A 19,780-nucleotide genomic window follows, 5' to 3' on the forward strand; every position below is an offset into this window, starting at 1 on the left:
GAGGTTCCATGCATTTGAGGTAGCTCTTCTCCCCTTGCCTTCCAGTTCCCCAACCATAATGTACATTAAAGGTAGTTACCCATGTTTCCTCTTTAAAAGGTGAACCTAAATTATACTGCAGAGAACTACCATGTAGTAGTTTTAATCCAAGATAAGATGTCCTCTCCCACCACCCTGGATTGGAGGAAATAAAGACCCCCTCACTTCAGATTTGAGTACAAGCATTAGGGGAAAGTGGGGGTAGTGGCTACTGTGACTGGCTGTAAACCCAGGTCCTGGAGTCACAAGTGCACCCTGCTGTCTACCTTCCATGCCACTACTGTTCACCCTGTGTCAAGGTTCCAGCTCTGTTCCCACCTCTGTACTGGGGCATGGAGCACATGGTCACTTTGGCTAGGCAGTGGTGGCAGTGGCAGCCCCAATCCAGGGCGGCTGCTGCTGCAACCACCAGCATGTACTCCAGTTGGGGGTACAGGCACCAAGGACACAGTACTGTGAGGAGGACAGGCAGCAGAGGGGCAATGGGCAGGTCACTTGGCTCACCTGCTGTCTGACCCTCTTACCAACTGTCCCACTGCAGCAGTGGGGGGGAAGGGGGGACGAATTTAAGGTGACTCCATTAATTAGATTCTATACGTGGAAAATTATAACATTTATAAATTTGGATTTGGGTAAAGATGGTATTTAATAGGAACTGGGATCAAGCCTGTAGACAAGGGGCGGATGATTATTTTGGGCAGAGGGCTGCTTACTGAGTTTTTGCAAGCCATCGAGGGCCGCATGACAGGCAGCCCAGGGCAGATGAATATTTATTTTCTAAACTTTTTAGGGGCCCTGCGGGTTAGATAGAATGGCCTGGCAGGCTGCATCCATCCCCCAGGCTGCATTTTGCCCACCCCTGCTGTAGACCAACAATCAAAGCAGGGGTAGGTCTTCCAGAATAAGAAATGCCAAGCAAACTTCCAGGTGAAGTGAAGGTTTTACTTTCTAATGATCTTTGAAGCCATCTGATTTTTCAGTTTTCCCTCAAGAGTCTTGAGTGTTCATCTGCCTCGTGAGCCTGAAAGTTGTAGCTTGGTCTAACTTTGCAATGTAATGGTTTCATTTTCTTTGTAACTAGCTGGAATGACTCGAATGCTGCTTATGCTACACTAGTTTCCTTCATGGGAACACACTAATTTCTTAGTTATGGAAGGGACCTGGCTCGTCAAGTCACTTACTGATGCAGCCAACGATGTCTTAAAACCCCTTTTAATAAATTTATCAAATTCCATCTTGAAATCAAAGAAGTTTCTGTTATTTAAAACTATTAAGAACAAGGGATGCACAATAGGTATGATGTAGCGTTTATGCCATTTGGAGTACTAAGGCTTGGTCTACGTACACTTAATACTAGCATTTAACATTTCAGTCGAGACGGCTTGTTTTACTAGGTGCCTAGTCTGTATGTGATTAGTCCTCTCTGTACAAAGCATAACTAACCACTTGAAGGAGGAATAGGTCTTTAACTATTTCCTCATGGTTAAAGCAGTCAAATAGTGCTAATTTTGTGTGGCAAGCTTTTAAGGTATTTATTTTGAAATCTATTGTTGCTTTCTTGTACGATGATGAAGACAAAGTCTGTTGTTTTGTTTCTGCTAAACTGCTCCCAGACTTATAAGTGTGTTTTTTTTTTGGTTTTTTTTTTTTTTGTGGCTTATCTTCAAAGAATAAAATTAAAAACTGACTGATACCTATTGCAACACAGCTTTATTTATTCCACAAGTTGGCAAAGCAATCCAAATTCAATTTGACAGCATACCTATAAGAAATGTGAGAACTAAAGAACCTTTTTTTATTTTGCATTATTTGTGGCAACAATTCAGTTTAACCAAAACTCCTGCTATTTTGTATTTTTTTTTTTTAAGGGAATTAAGCTAACAATAGCAGTATAAAATTTCATACTGAAACATACTGTTTGAGAATAGTTTATAAAGTTCTGCTATATCTGTAGAAGTATGAAGACCTTAGTAGGCACTGGAAAAAGAAATACTTCTTAAGTCATTATATATTTAAAAAACCAAACACCCCGAGGAATATAAGTTAAAATGGATCCCAGTGAATATAAAAGTTTTAATTTACAGCAGGGGTGGGCAAAATATGGCCCACAGGAGGATTTTATCTGGTCTGTGGCAGATCCCTTGGCCCTGCCTGGACCCAGGCATAGGGAGAAGCCTGCTGTGGTGTGTGTGGCCAGTCCAACCCTGTCTTTGGCTGCAGCAGGGGGATGCTGGATTCAGCTTCCCAGCAGTCCCAGCAATGGTGGCTCCTCCAGCTGCTGCTGGACCTGGCCCTGCTGCCTGCATACCCCAGCCTGTCTGCCCTGCACCCACCACCAGGGGCACCAGACCAAGAGCGGAGGGGTGGGGGTGGGGGTCTCCATAGAGATGCACCTGGGACTAGTGGGTGGGCAGGGAGTGGTGTCCAGGAGCAGGATGAGTGGCTGGTGCCGGGGCCAGGAGTGCAGGGCAATGACAGTGTGGGAACCAGATTGTAACTCTGCCCCAGACCCTAGCTCCATGCTGTCACCGCCCTGTGATTCTGGCCCTGCCCACCCTGCTCCAGGACACCGCTCCCTGTGCACCTGCTTTGTCCGCTGCCCCTGGCTGGGTCTGGTAGTCTACCAGTTGGGGAATTTTGGTGAACTGGTGCAGGGGAGAAATTGAGTACTGACCAAGCCCGCAACAGCTCGCCAAAACTCCCTGAGTGTCCCTCTGGCCTACCCCTGTTTACAGTGTGGTTGGGAAACAACTTAATTCAACTAAGTTCCCTATGTATTATTTCCTCATTAATCTGTATGCACAAAAATCCCCTTTGTGTTGAAGATAAAATAACTTGATCGACTTGCACTCTATATTTTTCACTTGGAAGTGTAATAATGTAGAGATCTTTACCTTGTATGCAAACAAAAACACCTGAAATTTTATTGTGTGTGTCTGTATGTCAAGTGTAGCCAAATAAAATGAATGATTAAAAGTAAATATCTAAGCTATAAAAGCTAGCAAAAAACTTTTTCCTTGTCTTGTTGAAACTTGAAAAGCTTTTGCTTACAGGCTTTATGTACCATTTTAAAATGGAGAAAAAAGTTACAACTTTGTCAGAAATCTCTGAAAGTAGAAACTAACAGAAAGTATAGGTTTAATTACTGGACAAAGTTACATTTCCAGCTTATTGGAGTTAAATATTTAGGAGCACTCTTTTGAATTCTTTTTATATTTAGAGATTTGTTCTTCACCTTCTGTAGCCTTGTCACTTGTGTGAGATAACAAAGAAGTTGCAATAGTTCCTGCAGAAGAAATAAAACTTTGATGGATACTCAAAGATGATGGGGATTTGAGGGGGTTTCAACTGCTAAGCTAAATAGGGTGAGTTATTGTAGCTTCTCTAGAAGGGATGTTATGATTATTTTTAAAAAGGATTTATTTCAGATTTTGGCTCATGCACTAACTAGATGAATAATACATACCCATTATGTTTATGGTGTACTATATACACAGTTTAAGATTATCATACAGTTAATGATTAAGATAAAACCACTAAGTTGGTTTCATAAATCAGAAAAATGTCCACCAACAATTCATGAAAATAGTACTCTCCACTTTCACAGGATATACAGTGGGCAAAATATGACTTGTGGAAGGACTTTGTCTGGCCCACTTGGTCTCTTGGTCTTGCCTGGGCCAGGCACCATCAGCCTGTGGTGCATTCTGCCCTCCCCTGGACACGCAGTGGGACTGGGGCAGCCCTGCAGCTGACTGGCTTTCCTAGACAGCCTAGGCAGTGGTGGCTCCTGGCTTCCACTGCCACTGGCCCCAGCCCTGCAGTAATGGCAGGGACCTGCACACACAGCCCCAACACTGGCCTGCCCTGTGCCTGCTCCATACTGCCTGCCCATGCTGAGCAGCAGCAGCCAGGCAGAAGTTGCTGCTAGGCATGGAGGAAAAGCTTCCCCTTCACTGTTGCAGCTGTCTGTGCCCAGGTTCCTCCACAGCACTGCTGGGAGGCCCAGAGGCAGTGGTGATACCAGCAGAGGAGCTACAGGGCAGGCTGCTTGGCATGGGCAGACGGTCTGGGGTCAGGGCTGTATGCACAAGTTCTGGCTGGTTCACTCCAGCTGGGGTGAATCTGGAGCAGGTGCAGGGTGGGTCAGGGCCAGGGCTGTGCACTGTTGGCAGTGGCAGGGAGGGTCCACAGAGACTGTGGGCTCTGGGCTGTTGTGGGGGATGCTGGCTGGCTCATGGCAATCCCCAGAACTGCCTGTGGCCCACAGGCCCAAATAATTTCCTGCCCCTGACATAACTAGACAAGGTTCCTTGGGTGAATTTGATATCTTTTATTAGACCAACCCAACCTGACATTACACACTTTTATATTACAAGCGAGTTGCAGAGCTAGTTAAACCCTAACTAAAAAGTGGTGACTGTTTCTCTTTACCCCTGCACTCAAGCTCTTTAATAAATATGTCCATTCGTAAGTTTAAGTGGGATGTTTCCTTTTACTTACAAATTTAAGTAACAGCAGCTTTTAATAAGCAACAGGCAGGAGTGCAGAATTTAAATTGTGGAAGCAGAGGAAATAGAAGTGGATCTAGGATCAGAGTAAATATACTAACCATGGCATAGTTAAAACAAACAAACTTATGAATGCATGGGGCAGCCTGGTTTTGGTATGTATTGCTAGGAAGCCAGACTAACGTAATATGACTAAAGCTTTTCAATGAAGGATAAAGAAACATCTATAAGTGCTGGTTTCAGGAGCACTGCAGGCTTAGTTCCACATAGGCTGATCTGCCTGCTGAAACAAGCTCTCCTGTTTCAAAACGTAGAGAATGTTTAGAGGGTGATGAAAAAAACCTTATTGTACAGAAGTACAGGACAAGAAAGTAAAGGCATTATGTTTGCTGCCTACTAGATAAGCACAACAGGGTATTTGTAGGTGACTTGAATGGTATTAGGCACAGCAGCACTGAATCACTAGAGGAAGAAAACGGTGGTCACAGACTTACTTTCTCACATACAAGATACAGTTTGTCTTCCAAAAACTAGCTGCTTGAAATTGTAGTGCACATTATATGCAAGAAGGTATGGTAAGAGCAGTTTCTGAAGTGAAATCATGTTTCATAAGGGGATGCAAAAGTGGCCTACAGCTACTTTTAGCTTCCTCAATTTGGCCTGTTGCTCAGTGCAGCTCAGGTGGACCAGAGTTTCTGACTTAATATGCTAAACAGATTGATATAAACACTATAAATTGAGACTTGATTTAAAAGTAATTGGTTAACATCTGAAAAACATTTTGAATCAGTAGAATGTAATCAGGAAAACCCTAGTTCTAGTAAGTGAAGAGCATGACAAGAGCTTGCTAAGGATCACAAGTGAAAATGGACACTACTGAATTCGTAAAAAATTAGACTGTCATTAAATTTGCAAAATGTGTAAGAACTACCCACATGACAGCTTGTCTTGTAGGTGAAATTAAGACCTTTTACACAAAAGGAAGTTGTGGGGGAGGGAATTTTCACCTGCAACTTAAGTTCTTTGAAAGTTATCAAAACATACTTTTTTGAGATATGCGGACAGTGCTACTTAATATGGTAATGCCTTTGGAGATGTTCACACATCTGCTACTTTCCTTGCTCAATTCTGAATGCAAGGCAAGGATATATATGGGGCAAGGAGCATCAAGTCCTTTTTCAAGCACCTGATCAAAATGACCATGCTAAGGAGTATCTTTTGAAAGTATGAATCATGCTGTAAGTAACAGTAGTATAAATTTGTAGGGATATGATTGAGGAAGGTCATAGTTGCTTCTTGTATTAGTGCAGCAATTCCCAAGTTAGAAGTTACAACCTTAAATGGGGCTGAGAGCCCCATAAATTCAATTGCAAATGTCATGCTTGCCTTGAAAGCCCTGATGATTTAGGAACTACTACCTCAAGCACATCAATGGAATGCTAATGCTCTCTTACCCAAGGCAATAATTCTCAACCAGGGTGCCTTAGCACTCTGGGGTTTCCTGAGATATGCAAGAAGATCAGCAGATGAGTGCAGGCTCAGGACCATCCCTATTTGACCATTCCTTTTCCCCCCACTGCCTTGCTCATCTGCAAGAAGGTAAGCACTGTAATAAGTATATAGCTTTTAAAATGGGGTGCCACTCAATTTACAAAAGTTATGGAGGGGTGTTTTGGGTCTAATGAGGGGTGCTTCAAATATACAGTGATTGAGAATCACTGATTAAGATGTATACCATAGCTTCCTCTGAATGAGGAGGTGACAATTATGATGCTCTTGTTTCAGGTGTGAGGGATGACGGTGTGGGTGCTGCATACAGAATAATGAAAAAGGTGAGTGACTTCCTTCAGGCAAACCAAATAATGCATATATGCATCCAAAGTGTGGAAAGCGGCAAGGCAAGAGGCTCACTTCTTGATCCTTGGTATTTTTATCTTTTTGTTCTAACATATAGGAAAAATCTAAGCTGTAACAGTAAGATGTCCCAGAAATAAGAATAAAGAACTAATAATTAAAATGAACTTGCAGGAACCGGGACTGATTTGTTCCTTAAAATCTGGGTGTAAGGATTAATGAAGGTGGCCAGTCCACTTCCAGTTGTGTTGGAATTGACTGAAACAGATGGAATGCCATTACCTCCCTTTTATTGCCTTGCCCTCCAAATGTCTGCAGTCAGAAATGGAAGCACAGAGGTATGAATGAACTCTGTTTGGCACTGCTACAAGGAAGTCCCACCAGTTTTAGTTGCATTGTTGATGAACCCCAAAAGTAGGAATGGGATTAACTTGAAAAATATCACTTTGTCCCTAAGAACCTTCTAAAATTACACTGTCCCATAATATACACCATGAAATCCAAGGTTTTTAATCTTGCTTAACCTCCATAACAGTCTTAAAATATTTTAATATTACAGCTTTTGAAAGAATTAAGAATTCTAACATTGTATTCTATATTGGAGTGTTCGGGGGTTTTTTTTGTTCATAAGACATCTTAATTCCCTTTTTGCCATGTTATGGTGAATTTTGAGACCTGGTTCAGTCAAACAAGATATTCTGCATGTTTAGATGCGTTTATCACTGAGTGAAATGCATTCTTATCATACTCAAGAATACAGACAATTCTGTTTTACCCAAATTCTGTATTTTATTCTTTCTTGGTAAGGAGTCCACTTGTACATCCTAAAGTCATTCTGATTCAGCTAGTTCTAAAATGAAATATTTAAAATTAAGTGTAGAAGTCTTCTCCACCTCTTGTAGGAAACAAACTGACCCTTATTGTATACAAGGTGGTTGGGATTCTGTACTGACCATTTTTCTGTTATTACCCATATGTTGGCAGAACTGTTTCATGCATGTTGTTTCCTGTCTTTTAACAGTTAAAGGCAGTGTACCTTTAATATTGCACGCAAATTTTAGTAAATTTAAATGGGTTACAATCACTGTTTCTAGGCAAAAGACAGGGAACAAAGATAAATCACTGAACATGTCTGTACTAGAAACACTCTCTCCCTTCCATATGCATGTGCTTACTTACATCATTCCTTCTCTGAACCTCCTGCTTGTAGGACTGGCATTCTTTAGCTTTCATCACAGAAAGCACAAGAGGCAAACAGTGTCATTCTAATCTCCTGAGATAAATTGTTTGAAAGTAAAGTGCCCTCAACTGACAGTGCCCAACTAAGAGATGCTTTCTATCTTACCTGTACCATTCCAGATGAAAACTTTAGTGAGCTGTTTCTCTGAAGGGGGGACTTTGAATTTGCACGGACTATATCTAAACGAGACTGATAGTCTGGTGGATGGAGTGAACTCCGAAAAACCTGTTTAGATGAAAAATCAGTGACTTTAGTGCCATGACACAGAGGACTGAGTCCAGAAGAGTAACACTGTTTAATACAAATAAAATAATGGAGGGAAAAAAACTGCCTTACTAATTTGTCTATTGTGACATGGGGCACATGATAGACAATCCGCTGAACATGAGGTCCTAGTAAGATGCTGTGGCTAAAAAGGCAAATGCAGCCCCTGAAAAGATCTAGAAATAATAGGTAGGTTGTATATCTGGCAGAAGATTCACAAGAATTATTAAGAAATTGGAAAATACATCTTAGAGCAGTGTTTCCAAAACTTGATACTTGGGACACACTTTTTCTGGATTAATATTGGAGGCAGGCTTCACTCTTGCACCCAAAAAGGTATGTATGCATGAATCATAGAATCATATAAAATTAAGTCTGGAAGGCACCTCAGGAGGTCATCTAGTCCAACCCCCTCCTCAAAGCAGAACCATCTCCAACTAAATCCTCTCAGCCAAAGCTGTTTAGCCAGGTCTTAAAACCTTCCAAGGATAGAGATACTACTACCTCTCTAGGAAACCTGTTCCAGTGTTTTGCTACCCTTCTAGTGAGAAAAAATTTCCTAATATCTAACCTAAACTTCCCTTGCTGCAACTTGAGACTGTTGCTCCTTCTATCATCTACCACCACAGGGAACAGTCTTGCTCCATCCTCCTTCGAACCCCATTTCAGGTAGTTGACAGCTGCTATTAAATCCCCTCTCAATCTTTTCTAGATTTAAAAAAGCCCAGTCCCTTCAATCTTTTTTCCTAAGGCATGTCCTCTAGCCCCCCCCCCCCCCCATTTATGTCACCTTCTGGTGGACTCTCTCCAATTTGTCCACATCCTTTCTGTAGTGGGGGACCCAAAACTGAACACAATACTCCAGATGTGGCCTCACCAATGCTGAATAGAGGGGAATAATCACTTCCCTTGACATGCTGACAACACTTCCTGCTGATGCAGCCTAGTATGCCATTAGCTTTCTTTGCAACAAGGGCACACTCTTGGTTCATATTCAGCATAATGTCCACTGTAACCCCCAGGTCCATTTCTGCAGAGGTGCAGCCCAGCCAATCAGCCCCCAGCCTGTACTGGTGCATGGGATTATGATGTTTTAAGTGCAGGACTTTGCCCTAGTTGTTGAACCTTATTAGATTTCTTTTGGCCCAATCCTCCAATTTGTCTAGGTCACTGAATCCTAACCCTACCATCAAGCCTATCTACTACTCCCCATAGCTTGGTGTTATCTGCAAACTTGCTGAGGGTGAGCTCTGCTGAGGGTGCACCCTGCCATCTTCCAGGTCATTGAAGACAATGAACAAAACCGGCCCCAGAACTGACCCCTGGGGCACTCCACTTGATTCCTGCTGCCAACTAGACATCGAACCATTGATTACTCTGAGCCCAATGCTGCAGCCAGCTTTCTGTCCCCCTTACAGTCCATTCATCCAGCCTGAACTTCCTTAGCTTTCCTGCAAGAATGTTGTCACAGACTATCGAAAGCCTTGCTAAAATCAAGGTACATCACATCCACCAGTCTCCCCACATCCACAGAGCCAGTCACCTTGTCATAGAAGGCAATCAGGTTGGTCAGGCATGACTTGCCCTTGGTGAATCCGTGCTGACTGTTCCTAATCACCTTCTTTCCTCCCTGCAAATGCTTAAATGGATTATTTGAGAACCTGCTCCATGATTTTTCCCGAGACAGGTGAGGGTGACTAGTCTGTCGTTCCCTGGATCCTCCTTTTTCCCTTTCTTAACCCTTTTCCAATCATCTGGGACCTCTCCTGATTGCTATGAGTTTTCATAGATGAAGGCCTGTGCTCTACAATCTCATCAGCCAACTCTCTCAGCATCCTCAGGTGCATCTCATCTGGCCCTATGGGATTTGTGTGTGTCCAGCTTTTCTAAGTAGTCCCTAATCTGTTCTTTTACTACTGTTGGCTGAACAGCTCCTCCCCAAACTGTGTTGCCTGGTGCAGTAGGCTGGGAGCTGACCTTATCTTTGAAGACTGAGGTGAAGAAGGCATTGAGCACTACAGCCTTTTCTGCATTCTCTGTAACAAGACTCAGTGAGGGACCCACACTTTCCCTGATCCTCCTCTTGCTACCGACATACTTGTAGAAACCCTTCTTGTTACCCTTCACATCCCTTGCTAGCTGCAACTCCAATTGCACTTTGGCCTTGCTGACTTCATTCCTGCATGCCTGAGCAATGCTCTTATACTCCTCCCTATTTATTTGTCCAGGTTTCCACTTTTTATAAGCTGCTTTTTTGTGATTTAGTTTACAGAAGAGGTCCCTGCTAAGCCAAGCTGGTTTTCTGCCATATTTGCTTGTCTTCCTGAGCATCAGGGATGGTTTGTTCCTGCACCCTCAGCAGGCTTCTTTCAAGTACAGCCAGCTCTTCTGGACTCCTCTTCCCCTCAGGCTGGTTTCCCATGGGATCCTGCCCATAAGCTTCCTGAGTGAGTTGAAGTTGACTTTTCTGATGTCCAGAGTCCATACTCAGTTGCTCTCCATCCTCCCTTTCCCCACTGTTGTCCAAGTTGCCATCCACTACTACATTACCCATCAATTCTTCCCTGTTTGTGAGCAGACCACGAAAATTCTGGACCTGTGGGGAGCCCTGCAGGCTGAATGACATGGCTCCACAGGCCAAATACAAAACTAATAAAGTATAATTTTTGTGGCACGTACCCTGGCACACCCTTTGAAAACCACTGCAAGAGCAAGAGAGAGACTGAAGAAGTCTCAAAGAAGATTAAGGTGTAATTTGGTGACAATCTTTAAATATCTACTATTTGATAGCAGAGCATTCTTCACTTTAGCTAAGGTCCAAGAAAAGTTGGTGCTGAAGTCGAAAGTTAAATGAGTGTCATGAGGACTTGCATGATATCTTTTGCATTTTCCAATTTAGCCACCATTGGTAAATCAATGGTGTACAACTGGGCCCTATGCATAAATTATTTAAAAGCAAGTCTTAATGGCCTTACCTCTAAATCTTCATTTTCATCAATGTTTTGTATACTTTGGTAGGCAGCAGTATAAATTTCTAAAGCTTTTCCATGGAATAACATTTCGATAGTTACAAATTCAGAAAATATATCCTAAAAACAAATTTAAGCAAAAGATTTATTTGCATAGAGCTATACCAATTTCTTATGTGAAAGAATTTTTTGCTTCAAATGCATAAAAATTTTAAGAGAATTACATCTGCAATGTCAGAAACATCAAAATAGCTTAATGTATTTTTCCTATATTAAAGTTCTATATATACTTGGACTAAAGTTTGTTAGGGAGTTGATAAGTATAAATAACATTTGTCAAGCTGCTATCTACACTGCTCCACATTCAATTCTTAGCAAACAGTCTACTAGTGGTACTGGCAGACAATGAAGAACAATGAGAAGCAAATAAATAAAACTGCACAATATACTCTTGCCCTTGACAACATCATGATATCAAGCATGGGCTAATTCTCATATAGGATACAAACATGCTAGAAAGTTATGGGAGATGTCCAGCGCTAGAAATCTGGAAAGGGAGAGAGCAGTACAGGCATTTCAACCTGCAGCTACCCGCTTCTTCCTTGCCAGAGCACAGTGATCCCAATCTGGGGAAGGCATGGAGAATAGCAGCTGCTCCACTCTTTCCTGTCCCTGGTGGGTTGTGGAGCAGTGGGGAAAGGTTTCCCATATCTTCCCCAAACAGGCATCACCCTGCAGCAGCAGCTGCTTTTCTCCTCCCAGTTTCTGGCAGGGGAATAGCAGGGCAGTGTTCCCCTACATGTTCCCCAGAACCCCCTGATCTTGTGAAGGCTTGGGAGGCCTGCAGCAGCTCAACTCCTTCTGATCACAGATGAGTCTAGCATTATAGGTATGCATTCTTGTGGGAGGAAACTCGCAGGGGAAATCTTCCAGGTGTCAATGCAAAAGATCTGTCTGCTGTATGGCACAAGTTTCCTCCAGGAGAAAGTGAATGAACACCTGTACTCTGGCACTTTCTGCAGGAGAAGCAGCAATTTGCCCAGTAGAAACATAATGCCCATACACAAACATAGTTCTCATCTAAATATTTTAAAGATTTAAGCCTGAATGTTCTTCAAACTTGTGTAGGAAGAATTTGTATTGTATTCCATGGTCTGAACAGTGTTAATATACACTGTAAAAACCCTCCTCGCTCTTGAATAATAATCTCCTGCCTTCATGGAATGATTCTCATCCAAACTGCTCTACTGTGTCATCATTGGTCTCTTTTATCATTCTTTCTTATTTGGCCTAGGCGTTAAATTTAATAATAATAGTAATAAAGTACACCACTTTAGAAACTTCAGTAAAATTTTAGGTCACAGACTCAACATTCAGTTATTTATAAATTACGAGCTTCCTTTACTTGTGCTTTATTACTCAAAGAAGACAAATTAAAGCTTCTACCACTCGCAGTCTAAAGATCCAATAACATGTCTTGTAACAGGAGGGGACTTAATCCTATTACCTGACCTGCATTCCAACTTGGGTAACTATATCCTGCCTCCTTATAACTACTGCTGTTATTCAGGCATGTTGATACAAAGTGGTCATGTCATTCTACCCACAAATTCAGCTGTTTATGGGATGGAATGTAGCAGCTGTTTAAAAGTGCAAAGAGGAGATACTAACAAAAAGATAAAAACTATCCAAATGAAGCTGCACAAATAATTAGTTGCTTTTGTGTGTGTGCATCTTCTATAATAGTTGAGCACTGTATCAGTTGTAACTATCACAGTATTTGTACCAGTTTATACATAACTAGCCAAAAGAGCAGCTGATGGTATCTAATTTGTCAAACAAGCAACAAAAATTATTTCAGCATGCAGCCTAAAAAATAACATCCTAAAACTGAAATGCGAATAATAGTTACAAATTTACATAAACATATACCTTTATGTCCTTTATTTTCTGTTTCTCAAAATTGTCAATGGTTTCCTCTAACTGTCGACTTGTTCGGGTTGCATCCATTGAAGCTCTCTGTAATTCACTTTCAGCCTTACAAAATAATCAAACAAAGGTTAAGTTACTCTAATTGATATTTACAAGGTTTTAAGTTGCTTAATTTTGGAAACCCTCAATTAGGTTGTCCTTTTTATGTAAGCACTATAATTGTAGACTTCCTGCAAGATCAAGATACAAATAAAACTGCTTTCTACCCTGACAATATCCCAACAGCATACATGACTAGCTAATTATAAAAAAAACCCCAAAAAACTAAAAACATGTGCACCTCTAACACTCAAGTACTGAGCCAGTGACTTATCAAATGTTTTATGGTAATGAATCTTCTAGAAGAAGTTTGTTAACTGAGAATATCCTGTGATATTAGTATTTCTTATGAACAGTGGTTATCTTCAATGTAAGGCACTCTGCTGCAGTATAATCACCATTTTGTGTATATCACATTCTCAAACCTTTGACCTTGGACGCTTGTTCTGTTGAACAATGTTTACTATTAAATCCAATCATCTTTAGGGATATTCAGTATGTGTGTGTGTGTGTGTGTGTGTATCAAAGTTATATTTCTTAGAAAATAAATTATTATATTAGATTGACCCAAAACTGAAGTTATTCAGAATTTTCAGTGAACTGAAAGAATACAACTAAAAATGAATAGCTGCATTTTTAGTCTAATTTTTTTTTTTTTTAAAGAGGAACTGATTCACAAAAACAATGAAGAGCAGCTGCTGTAGCTCTAGTACTAGATGTCAGAGATTCAAGCCTTGCTACTTTGACTGGGGCAGGAATTTGAACCAAGGTGTCCTATCTCCCAAAAAGGGAGTCATAATCATTGGATTTTTCTCAGTCTTTCCTGTTTTAAACTGTTCCACTTAGCATTGAAATGCCAAGTGTAAGAGTGATGTTGTAGCCATGACCATTCAGAAATAACATGAGGCAAGGATTTCTTAGGGTGATAGCCTTTATTGGCCCAACTGTGTAGTTGGGATAGAGGTGAGCTGCTTTTCCAATTTGGTTAGTTGAGTTAAAGTCAAGATGCCTGCTGATCATAGAACCCAAGTAGCAAAAACTGTCAATGACACCAAGAGATTTATCCTCCAGAGTGATGTCAGGTATTGCTTTTTTTCACCCCTTGGTACATGATCACAAGTTTTGAGACTAACTGCCATCCTAAAGCTATTGCATGATTCAGAAAATCTGCCCAAGAGATTTTGCTGGGAAGATTCACTGTGGGCAACCATGGTGTATCACTTGCAAACAGGAAATCTCAAAATGAGTTCTTTCACCTTGGTTTTTGCTCTAAGCCTTGCAATGTTGAACAAGCCTCCATCTAGTTTGGTTTGAAAATAAATGCCATCGTCAAATGTCCTTGAATTCATTAAGAAGCAGGAATGAAAAGTAGATGTTAAAAAATGTGGGGGCTAAGATGCACCTATTTTACTCCACTGTTGATGTCAAAGGCGTTTGATTCTTTGTTTTCATACTAACGATCAGAAAAGCAGCTAAGAATTTTGGGATATAATGAAAAAGTGCATGGAATAACAAACAACTATCAGCTAAGGTGAAGATACAAATTTAAAAGACTTCTGTGCTGTCATCCATGCTTTATGGTTCAGAACTGTGGATTATGTATACTAGGCATATCAAGAGACTAGACAGTTGCCACATGAGAACTGCATACAATCCTGAAAATAAAGTGGGAAGACAGAATAGGAAACGCAGACTATCAAGAAGAAAAGGTTTTGATGAATTGGCTGTGTCGGGAGAATAGAAGACCACAGTGCCAAAAATATTTTGTATAATGAGATTCGAGATGGCTCTAGAAAGCAGGGTTGCCCTCTGGCAGTACCATGATATGTGCAAAAATTATATGAAGTTGTTCAACACCAACTTAGAAAGCTGTGGGGGAGCATGCAGAATCCCATCCAATCTGGAGGGAATATCTGGCACTGGGTGCAGCTCACCGTGAAGTAGCTTTGATCCAGAGGCTGGAAGCAAAATGAGAGAGAAGAAAGCAGCATGCTATAAATTTGGACTCCAACTGAGATAATATACAGCAAAAGCTCTGTTATATGGCACCCATAGGGAATGGGAGGTGCTGGATAACCAAATATGCCGGTTACCTGAGAGGCGTGAACAGGCGTCTTTGCCTGTTCAGGCTGCCGCCCCTCCCGCCGCCCTTGCTTACCGTTAAGTGTGCCAGGGACAGGGAGGGGGTCCTGCGCAGGCTGCTTTGCCCCGGGCCATAGTGCCAAGTCAGCCAAAGTGGGACTCAGTGAAACCAGAAGTGGGACTTTTGGGTTTGCTGCATCAATCAGCATGCTGGTTAAAGGAGCATGCTGGTTAATAAAGTTCTAGATAACACTGCTTTTACTATATGGCTCTGTGAACCTTGTAATCAGATGTGTCACACCTGAATTGGATTTATCAGCCACTAATGGATTGATCAGGCATCTGATTAGATCTTTTACATGTATGCCATGATCCAGAGGATTGACTGCTGCCTACTACTACAAATGCAAGATATTCTTCTTTGGGTCTGATCACAAAGAACAGTATAGTAAAGAACAGAAGTGGGAAGAGGAGAGAGAAATTTCCAGGGGCAGCAGGTGCAGTTAGCAGAAGAAAAGAAGCTGAGTGTGAGATCAATGACTATTAGAAGGGAGCAGCGCCATTAATTAAGCTAACCATAAGTGTTCATGGGGCCAGAGATGAGAAGGAGTCTATAATCTGATAGATTACCTATGAGGGAGCAATGATTTACTTAAATGTTAATTGGAGCAGGCGCTATATTTTATACAAAGTGAAACAGCTTCAAAAGAAGACAAAGAGATAGGGCAGTCTAAGATAGTGATTCCACTCCCTGCCCTGAACTAGAGACAGCAAGAAAACCTGATCCTAGTTCTCCCACAATTTAGGCAAGAGATGCTCTAACTATGGAGCTGTAGTTTATAGAGTTTTTTTCCCAGCCAAAATTTTGCTGAACTTGGGTCCAATTTATAAATAAATGCATTGCAGCTGTTCAATTGTTTGGGAAAAACTATTCACTGGAGAAAAATGCCTTACAAGAGTATGCACATACACTTGTATATGTTCAGTTACAGGTACAATCTATAGGTACGAAAGCTTACATCCTCACAAAATCCCATAGGATTCTGCACACGTGTCAGGGTCTGCATTTGTTATTCCACATATAAGACTTTGTCCCTGAATATTACATTATATTTAAGGGACACTGTCAATTTGCAACCTAATGTATTTACCAAAATGAACTTAGGAGTAGGTTCACTACTGTAAATACTTTAAGTCTGCTGGTCAACTTTGGTGGCTTTTCAAGCCACAATAACCTTAACTTTTCTTTTCCTTAAAGAAAAGGTTTTTTTTTTATCTACCTGTTGTCAACAAACAGGATAAACTGGAAGAGTAAAACAATATTCACAAAGTAGATACATTTATTAAGTAGAAATTTGAAATTAGAAATTTGGTGGCAAGTTCCAGAAGTGTTATGCAATTTACAAAAAAAAAAGTCTTGCTTTGAAATAGAATAGTTCAATGTATTCCCAAGATAAAGAGTATAATATTTTCTTAAGATCTCTGACACATTCTGGATACACTTCTAAAAATAGATCTTTTTAAAAAGAAGATGAAACAATTATACTTACATTTTTTGATGGAATTATAAACAAATAACATACAAGAGCTTCAGGTTCTCCTTTAGGACCTGGTTCTGCAAAGCTCTGGAGTATTAGCTTAACAGTACACATGCAAACAATATTTTTCATGTTCAGTAAAGCATTTAGCACATGCTTAAGTATTTTTCCAAATCTAGGTTTTAATGAAGTGCAATAATAATTTATTTCCAATAAATTATGTTTGCATAAATACTGTTCTGTCACCAGAAGTACTTAATAAGCACCAGGTATTTTAATGTTAATGTTATTACTGTTATGGTAGTAACACGCAGGTTCTTTTAAACAGATGTGGGCAGATTTTGTATACTGCTATTTGTCTTTATGGTAGAATGAAACAGGTCTCATTTGCAGTTAAAATAAAAGTTTACTCTGATGCTTCCTCTTTTGCATTTGATACCCACCTGTGACTGAAATAGGTAGTAAAGGAAAAAAGATATTTTACTTCCATATATTATTAAGCTCTTGAAATTAATAACTATTACAGTGACTTGTTTGAAAGCATCCCCATCAAAATGTTATTATGCCAGATAAAAAATAGTTTTTAAAACCATATTTTCCTGCATACAATATGCCCCAGAATATAATATACGCCTTGTTTTTGAAAGACAGAATGATGAAAAACAAGATTTTCTTAAAGTTATGGATGCATAGAGCAGTGACAGAGCCTAGTTTTTAACTGATTCGCCCTCCCTTTTCTGTTTAACTACAGCTGAAAACCTAGCTGGTGCTGAGGACTGGTTCCATGCGTAGATCTATGACTTGAAAGAGTCTCCAAGCAGAGGTGACCCGAGCAGGGTACGGGGCCTGTGGCAAGTCAGCGAGTGGGGATAGCGAGCGGCTGGACGTAGAGCTGCTGCTGCTCTGCCCGGCTCTGCAGGGCCCCCCAAAGCACGGGGCCTGGGGTGGTTACCCCAGTTCATCCCCCCCCTAGGAATGACCCCATCTCCAAGGCTGTGGAAGAGAGAGAGAGAGAGAGACCAGGAGTAGCTATCAGACAGCAAAATTGCCAGAAGAAACATTCACTTGATTAGTGGAACACCATGACTACTAAAAAGGAAAGATGATTGTTAGCACTGCTGAAGTGAAGAACAATGAATCATTAAGACAACTGATTCCCTCAGCTGCCTGAATGATAGTGCGACTCCTGCTCTACAGTGCAGCAGATGACAAAAGTAGGGGGCTTCTATCCCAAATGAAAATCGGATTCCCTGCTTAATACAAACACCCCAATGTTAGGGGGGCTTTTTGTGGGGGGGAAAAGGGGCATGTTACATGTGAGAAAACATGGTATACTATGTATATAGTTTCTGATACAACATGAAAAATTACAGTTAAAGTGCACATTCCTTCTGCAACCTGCCAAAAACATTATGCTACAGCAGAGTTAAAAGTTTCTGCATACTGGGGCAATATTGCTACCTCCAACAGTAATTAATTATTTTGGTAAGGTTAATCTCAAACTTCCCATTATAATAACATCTTTTTGGTATTGTACAAATTGAGCCTGATTTAGCCATTCAGAATGAAGTTTTCCATGCTAGGTATTTGCTTCATGCTGAAAAGTACGTGTGTGTAAAATTTCAGCTAAAACAGCAAAGAACTAAATGTGGTATGTATTAATCTTTGTGCTGATGAAGCATCTTTTGACCAAATCTAGTTGGGTCATGTGGGCAGCCTGCCTTACCTGCTCTGGCTGTGCTGCCCATGGGGGAAGAGACAGGGGCAGGGAGCCGGGCTCCACACTCTGGCCTCAACAGCTGCTGCTTCCTGCAGGTGGCAACCAGAGCTCAGTTTAGGCACAGTTCCTCTGAGTACCAGAAAGGCAGGAGAGGGACACAGCACCACTCTTGCTGGACAGGGCAGGGCACCTGGGGCACTGATTCATCCCCTTAGACACTGCCTCCCTCCCGCCTTTCTAGAACAGCAAGACAGCAAGAGTGGGGAGAGCTGCAGAATGCTGCTAGTGACTTCTCTAAATCAGTGCCCCACTCGCCCTGCCCTAGTTACACTGCTGCCCAGATGTACACATAATGCTAGGTAAATCCTGGAACGTTAGTCAAAAAAAGAAAATGATTAGAAAATAAGAGGGGAGGAAAGTAGAGAGAAACCTTCTTATCTTTCAGTTTAGCAGCCTAATGGTTAGGGTACCTGCCAAGAAACAGGAGATCTAGGGTGCCTGTAGATGCGCATGGACACTGCTCTGACCTACTGTAATTAGTGCGCCAGAGCAGACTCGATTAATCAGTCTGCTGAAGCATACTAATTAGTGCGCTACAGCAGCCTCCACATCTTGTGTATTCAGCATCCCCACGCTTCAAAATGGCAGTGGGGGCACTTTAACTAAAGCTCATGCAATGTCCTGCCCCCAAGTTCTAGGCCTCCTTCACTCAGAGGGGCTTAGCAGGAAGTGTGAGATTCAGGTTCAAAGTGCTCTAACCACCAAACCATAGGCTAGGTCAGCAGTTCCCAAACTCTTGACAGATTGCACACCACCGATTTAAAACAATACAACCTTAAGTACCACCAGCAAATTTTTGTCATATAGAGTAATTATAATAAATCTGTTAATGCATACCACTGACAGGTTATCTGCGTACCACTGGTGGTACACGTACCGCAGATTGGGAATCGCTGGGCTAGGCAATGCCCAGGGTATGTACCGATCTTTTTGAAGTTGGACCAGTAGGCAGCCAGGAGGGGAAGACAGGTGGGACTAGCTAGAAAATAGCATGCTAGGGTGGAGGAGGGGATGGCTCAGTAAGATGGTTACTGCCTTGAGCGGGGGAGGACCTTGTGTTGTAGTCTCCATCCCTAATGGCTTTTCTGCACTTTGCATTTCATAGTTTCATAGTTGGTAGGGTGGGAAGGGACCTGAGTAGATCATCAAGTCTAACCCCCTGCCATGGCAGGAAAGAGTACTGGGGTCAAATGACCCCACAAGGTGTTCATTCGGCCTCCTCTTAAAGACCCCCAGGGTAGGAGCCCGCACCACTTCTCTTGGAAGTTGGTTCTAGATCCTAGCTGCCCTGACAGTGAAGTAATGCCTCCTGATGTCTAATCTAAATCTACCATCTGCCAGCTTGTGACTGTTATTTCTTGTCACTCCTGGGAGTGCTCGGGGGAAGAGGGACTCCCCCAATGTCTGCTGGTCCCCTCTGACTAGTTTGTAAATGGCCACTAGATCCCTCCCTCAGCCTTCTCTTGTGGAGG

The 19,780-nt window shown here is 41.7% G+C and overlaps 1 protein-coding gene and 1 long non-coding RNA gene across 3 annotated transcripts in view; one reads left to right on the top strand and one right to left on the bottom strand.

The window, feature by feature from the left end:
• Positions 1-19,780, bottom strand: part of CIBAR1 (CBY1 interacting BAR domain containing 1) — a 43,448-nt gene that overhangs the window by 3,996 nt on the left and 19,672 nt on the right. The window contains exons 5-8 of one of the 2 annotated variants that reach the window (XM_059723881.1): positions 12,810-12,914; positions 10,884-10,997; positions 7,750-7,869; positions 820-7,254 (exon numbers count right to left, since the gene is read on the bottom strand). In XM_059723881.1, the coding sequence (XP_059579864.1) occupies positions 7,249-7,254; positions 7,750-7,869; positions 10,884-10,997; positions 12,810-12,914 (345 nt within the window). In that variant the 3' untranslated portion in view covers positions 820-7,248. Of the gene's footprint in view, positions 1-819; positions 7,255-7,749; positions 7,870-10,883; positions 10,998-12,809; positions 12,915-19,780 lie in introns of those variants that run through there. The other variant, XM_059723880.1, reaches the window with a different exon arrangement.
• On the top strand, positions 6,301-18,190 carry LOC109285207 (uncharacterized). The gene is made up of 2 exons (XR_002092867.2): positions 6,301-6,382; positions 17,280-18,190. It is a non-coding gene; the product is annotated as an uncharacterized LOC109285207 (long non-coding RNA).

Source organism: Alligator mississippiensis, chromosome 3 (genome assembly GCF_030867095.1).
Source record: "Alligator mississippiensis isolate rAllMis1 chromosome 3, rAllMis1, whole genome shotgun sequence".
NCBI lineage: Eukaryota > Metazoa > Chordata > Crocodylia > Alligatoridae > Alligator > Alligator mississippiensis.